This window comes from Eurypyga helias, unplaced genomic scaffold (genome assembly GCF_000690775.1).
Source record: "Eurypyga helias isolate BGI_N326 unplaced genomic scaffold, ASM69077v1 scaffold11314, whole genome shotgun sequence".
NCBI classification, from domain to species: domain Eukaryota; kingdom Metazoa; phylum Chordata; class Aves; order Eurypygiformes; family Eurypygidae; genus Eurypyga; species Eurypyga helias.
Genome location: NW_010248238.1, coordinates 18595 through 24798, shown reverse-complemented (window position 1 = coordinate 24798; position 6204 = coordinate 18595). Strand labels below are relative to the sequence as shown.

The window sequence follows — 6204 nt, the reverse complement described above, 5'->3', positions numbered from 1 at the left end:
CAGGAATTTCTGAGAAGAGCCTTCTCCAAATGGCTTGAGGGCATGACAGTGAGGACACATTCCTGAAAGATGTGTGGCATGGGTAAAAGTTTTCTTTGCTCAGCCTGGTTCTCGTCCGGTCTGTGTGAGATCTTTAATTAACAGATTATGGAACAGAGGAGGGTCCCACCTCTTCATGACCTTCAGAAACATTTTTGACCCAAATTCAAGAATAACTTCAGAATGGCTGGAGGGCAAAATATTTTCTGACAAACAAAATCACCCCAGCTTTAATCAATATCTTTTCACTAAGCATCCAAGAGGGTTGCAGTTGCTTTAGTGGAAGAGATAATTTCCAGAGTTTTACAAGAGCAGGCTAAAATTTCAAAGAAAAAGCAGTTGATGCAAATTTAGACCTTATATTTGTTTTTACAGTAAATATTTAATGTTCTTTTTGTCACAATGAAAACGGAGAATTAAAAATAATATTGTCTGGTAACACAGAATACCTAAAAGTTAAAAGTTACTGCTGGGGAGACTGTCCATTAATGTGTTAACCAAAACACAGGTTAAGACTATCTATTTGAAGCAAGATGACCCTTTTTTCTGTTACTCAGCAGTAGATTGTTAATATGAACAGACACATTACCAGGGAATAAACTCCTTCACAATTGCATTAGCTGCAGTATGTTGGCTTGCCTTAACTATGCACAGTACTAATTAACCCCTTGGGTTGGTTTGCCTCATGTACAGGTTTAAGAAGTTTGACAATAAATACCTGCGAAGACTTCTAATCCGGGAGAACCAGCCCAAATCCAGCATTGTTTCTTTATACAAGAAGCTGGAAATCAAACATGCCATCGAGATGGCAGAGAGTGGAATGATAAGCAAGGTCCCATCGTCAGTGTCCCTCAGGTAAGCAAGCAGTGCCAGTGTGGCCGAGCGTTTCGCCTGGGCCACGTGATTTATTTCACAGCCCAGTCTGTAGGTAGGATAATCACTTTGACTTAGGACACTTTGTGTCCAAATGTCACCTGAGCAGTAAGCGGATATGAAACAAAAGCATTTGGCTCGTGGCTGACACACGAAGTGCTCGGTGAGCTGTGCTCATCCGGAGCATGTGGTTTTACAAGGGCAGCTGCTCGTGGGAACATTGATTTGCCATTTAAAACGGAGCTGGATTTGAACCAGTGACTGAACATCTGCTGTGAATAGCTGTGGAGGAAGCTTGAGGTGCATTGGGAAAAGTACCTTAATCGAATTTCCGATTTAATATAATTTATATCAAATTTTGGATATTGAGTTTTGAGCCTTACCGCTGACTCAAATGGGATCAAGAATTTATTCCTACATGTTGTGTTTCACCTGTTCCTCAGTTGTTTTGAAATGTGGTTTCCAACAACGGAAATAGTTCAAATGTAATTCCCAGTCATAAAAGTAAAAACATTCTTCTTCTCTCTCTCTTTCCTCTCTTTTTTTAATCTTGCCACAGTGAATATCATGAAGGGAAAATAAAGCCACTTTCTCCCACTGAAATGGAAAACATGCGGGAAATATTAACAAAGAATCTCTACCAAATACGACATCGAGTAAGGATGAAGCCTTGGATACTTAAATATCCCACTACTTTTTGAATATATTGATTACCTTCCCAACATATCTTTGGGCTAGTACATCTGCTGTACCATGGCATAATAATTAATTTTGTTATTTACTTCTGTTGCTATGAATCCATGTCCTGTCATACGCACAGCAACATATTCATACTCCTTTATGTAAATAGCTTACTTGATCTTATACTATTGATAAAGCTTAATGTTTTTGTCATATTGCCTGCAATATATTTACATTATTTAAAAAGGATCATAGGTGCAAATTCAACCCAACACTGTCCACTTATATCCGTATTTTGGTCACTTTGTGATATGGGATTAGATTTCCCATTTGCCTCCAGCTGTGAAGTTGTTTGTATTAAGAGCAGAGGTGATGAGCTGGAAAAATAGTGAAATAAAAGCAAAAGGACATTTCACATTTACCCTCCTGTGGCTAAGTAGTTTGAATGCCTGAGCCCTTGGAAAACATTCAAAAGTGGAGCAAGCTTCAGCTTGCTGGAGGTAAAAATTACTTCCCCCTAGGTGACTCATCGCTTTCAAATGTGCATCTTCTATTGACATATTGACTGAGCTAGTACAGTGTGGGGGTAAACACTGTATTAAGCCAGCTTTTTCCAATTTCTCTTTCATTATGAATATTGCAGGTTAAAAAAAAAACCCAGACCAAACAGGTGCTTGTGAAGCAGATGACTAAAAGACTACTGGCATAATTAGTGTTCTTATTCTTAATCATCTGCAATATGATTTTGTTCACAAGGATTTGTGATGCTTATTAAAACATGAAAGCAAAAAAGCCTGTTTTGCACAGTGCATATAGTTCAACACATTTGACATTATTCTTTTCAGAACATGACCACTGCTTTTATATTTCAGACAATGTCATATAACCGACACAGCCTGGCTGCAGATGCAAATGAAAAGCAGGCCAAAGAAATTCTGATCCGTCGCCGGCACAGCCTTCGGGAGAGCCTGAGGAAAACGAACAGCCTGTCGAGAGAAAGACCGGTACTTGCGTTTTGGTTGTTTTATAGAAAGAAGTTCTTTGTAGCTAAATACCATGCAGAAAAAGGTCTCCTGAAACACAGAAAAAATAAATCCTGAATTTGGAAGACAGTAGCACATACAATGTCACACTTAAATGTTGCATTGCACGCACATGGGCCCCTTAATTCGTCTTGACCCCTTCAGCAAAGTTTCCATCTTGTAGCATGTGATATGGGAGTGGGATCTGCTGTCATAATTTTACTCAGAGGAGCTGAACAGGCCCTGTACACAGTGTACTTCTAAGGGATGATCTGTATTCTCTATCAGTATTTTGATGAAGTGTGGATGATTGAGGTTGAAAATGACTTTGACATGGACAAAGTACTTACAGTATGCTACAAAATATGGGAAAGAGAACTTTTAATGGAGCCTGCCAGAGTGAGCTCCTCATTTGAAAAATGTTTTGGGCTCTTTAGTATTCATAAAACATAGTCAGGACTTCAGGTTTTGACACGGAATAGGAAAACCCCCTCTGCCTACAAGAAATGATAATATTTTTCTCTCTGAGGCAATCCTGCAACACCTTCACTGTAAACTTCAGAGCATATTTGAATGGAGCACACTGACTCAGCAGGGAAGCTGATCCCCCAAATCATCTTCCCATTTTAGGTACCAGGGAAATTAACCATCCTATAAATATGCATTTTCATGTTGGTGAAAACTGATACAGCTGTCCTTTAGGAGCTGAGGCTGGCACGATGTCTCTGATAAGTGCTGTATCTCATTTGTGATCATTACCAGGGCTGCTGTGGTGTTAATTGTGACAATACGTCTGTCCCTGAATGATTCTTTCCCTCTCAACAGTTACATATTTTGTCTTTGTCATAAAAATAAAGGATTTACTAGGGAGAATAATGAAGAGAGTCTGCAGGGTTGAGACATTTTTGGGGTAGGGAGAATAAACAGGGTGTCCGACAGCTTTTTAAGATGCACAGGCTGTAATTTTAAAGGTAATTATCCTTGGATAAATCCGCTGCAGAGGGAAGCATAGTGGTCCTGAACAGCACAACAGTATCCAAAGAGGAAAAATCTCTCATGGATAATAAATTTCCTTTCAGGTTCCCTTTGAGCGTGCAAGAATGTTACAAAAAGAGGATAGCTGGTAGACTGCAAGGGTTGTAAAAGAATTTTGTAACAAATGTAAGAAAGGATGTCCCTGAAAGACTTTTGAATTTAAAAAAGAAAAGCAACCTGTCCTGGAAAGTACCTCTCATGTTCCAGGAAGCATGAAGTGTGCTCTGCGCCAGGGCCTTTAGAGCTTAGTCTTGAGAAAACAAGGTTTTTATGCACTGAACTGGTAAATGATCACGCTGGTGCCTAACTTCTCCATCAAGTCCAGTGTGACTAGTCAACTGTATAAAGTCATTTATATGTATAAAGCACTTGCAGGATCAGAATACAGATTAGTTCTTGTGCCCGAGCTTCAGTCCCAGACTCATTTTTGCAGCTGACTAATAAAATGTTTCACTCGGGAGCTGCATGAAGTGATGCCATGCTTGCAGCGTTTGCCTTCCTTAGGAAAACCTGTATGGGTAAGGTGGAGGTGAGAGAGCATACATTTATTAACTTTGATCTCAGAGGGCATATCGCTGGGCTTTCCGTTGGTTAAGCTGCTTGAGATTACATAGTCTTTACCTTAGCGCAGACCTCAACCAGCAATCGGCGTTAACTTGAGTGTGTAGTAAAAGGTCACATATTAGCTAATCCCAAACTACTCTCCAGCCCTTCAGCTACATAAACCCGCTCAAGCCTCAGTCGTGTATCTTAACCTACATTATGCAGGTACTTCAGTCTTCAGCAATTTAACATTTCTTATATTTCTTTACACGCAGGCTGCTGCAAATACGAAAAGATTCCTTTCACTTCCTAAAAACACTAAACTCCCAGAGAAACTACGAGTGAGAAATAAAACATCTTCCAGAGGTAATGAGAAATTTTCTGTTGTCTCTTACTGTGCTTCAGTCATTTTGCCTACACAGAAGTAAAGCTTTTCCAGGGATGATGTAGAGAAAACAGCATATTAATTTTCAAATAAATATTAAATGTTTTATGTGCACATGCTTTCCTTCTAGAGTTAATGCCTTCATAGAGTATTTCTAGGTGTTGGAAATCTAGCAGGGGTCTTAGAGCATTAGAAGCAATGGGTCCTGAAGCAGGTATTTGAGTGCAGAGAAATGCCCCTGCAAGCAGGGTCTTGTGGGGCTTTTTCAGTTCAAATGCAGTAGTGGTGGTGTCCTCCCAGCACATCTCCTCGTGTGAGCAAGCAGCAGCCTGAAACAATTCTGCGCCGTGAACACTGCCATGGCTCGTTCTCCTTGTCTTTGTTCCATAATGTCCAGATTTCCCTCTTGGGTTATGAGCCTGTTTGTTTTCTTTTCACACTGGGGTCAGGTTAGAGGACACTGCTCTGAGAAACAAACCAGAGAGGAGAATGAGGACATGAGGCCTGCTTTATAGTTCTCAAAATGCTGTGGTTTACAACCAAAATGTCAATTATTTTTTTTCTGCCTAAACTCACAAATGTTTTATATTGGAGTTCTTGAATTCTAAGAGAAAAATAAAAAATCTGGAGTAAGAAAACCGTTTACTGTGAAAACTTTGCCCAATCCTATATATTACTTTTGATTATTACTGGTTGCATTAGCATGTTTATACTGCGCTCAGGACCATTTCCTTGCGTGACAAGCAACCATCAAGATTTCTTGCTGGGAGGATTAAGGTTCTGCGCAGTCAGTAAAATATCCTGGTACCCACCCCAAGTAGTTTTCTGCTCTTCCAAATTAATTTAGCAATAGACATTGGTTTTGCCTGTTAATAAATACATCTTAGCTGTCCTGAGTGTAGGCTGCCTTTTATTCTGTAGTTATGACTGCAGAGGTCACCTACTGTCACCTAGAACTAAAGAGGAAATGTGCCTCCAGATTATTTAATTGTCAAAAAAAATATTATTTGACATACGTAGGGGGGGGGAAAAAGCCTGGAAACACAGTCTGATGAAGACCTTCCTTGATACATAATTATCTGGGTGAATGGACAATTATGTGGCAATGTATTTCGTTGACTTCTTCATCACCTTGTAAAAAGAAATAACATCTAGGCTACTAATGGTAGTTGTTCTTATGACAGTTGTACAATACACAATTCTTTGCTTTGATGTATTTAAAACATATCTGACTTAAGTCTAAAAACAAATCTGAGGCAGTCATAAATGATTTTGACACAGTGGCACACAACATCCTTGTCCCTAAATTGGAGACACGTGGATGTCATGGTTGATAAGAAGTTCAACATGGCCCATCAGTGTGCGCTGGCAGCCCAGAAAGCCAACCGTATCCTGGGCTGTATCCCGAGAAGTGTGGCCAGCAGATCGAGAGAGGGGATTCTGCCCCTCTGCTCTGCTCTCATGAGATCCCACCTGGAGTGCTGTGTCCAGCTGTGGAGCCCTCAACATCAGAGGGCCATGGACTTGTTGGAGCGAGTCCAGATGAAGATCAGAGGGCTGGAGCACCTCTGCTATGGGGACAGGCTGAGAGAGTTGGGGTTGTTCAGGCTGGGGAAGAGAAAGCTC

The 6204-nt window shown here is 40.4% G+C and overlaps 1 protein-coding gene across 1 annotated transcript in view; it reads left to right on the top strand.

The window, feature by feature from the left end:
- Window positions 1–6204, top strand: part of LOC104509148 (sodium/hydrogen exchanger 2-like) — a gene marked incomplete at its 5' end in the record, with an annotated part of 13192 nt that overhangs the window by 5256 nt on the left and 1732 nt on the right. Inside the window, 4 exons of the mRNA XM_010150990.1 lie at window positions 733–894; window positions 1472–1568; window positions 2466–2597; window positions 4469–4559. Coding sequence (XP_010149292.1) covers window positions 733–894; window positions 1472–1568; window positions 2466–2597; window positions 4469–4559 — 482 coding nt within the window. The remainder of the gene's footprint in view (window positions 1–732; window positions 895–1471; window positions 1569–2465; window positions 2598–4468; window positions 4560–6204) is intronic.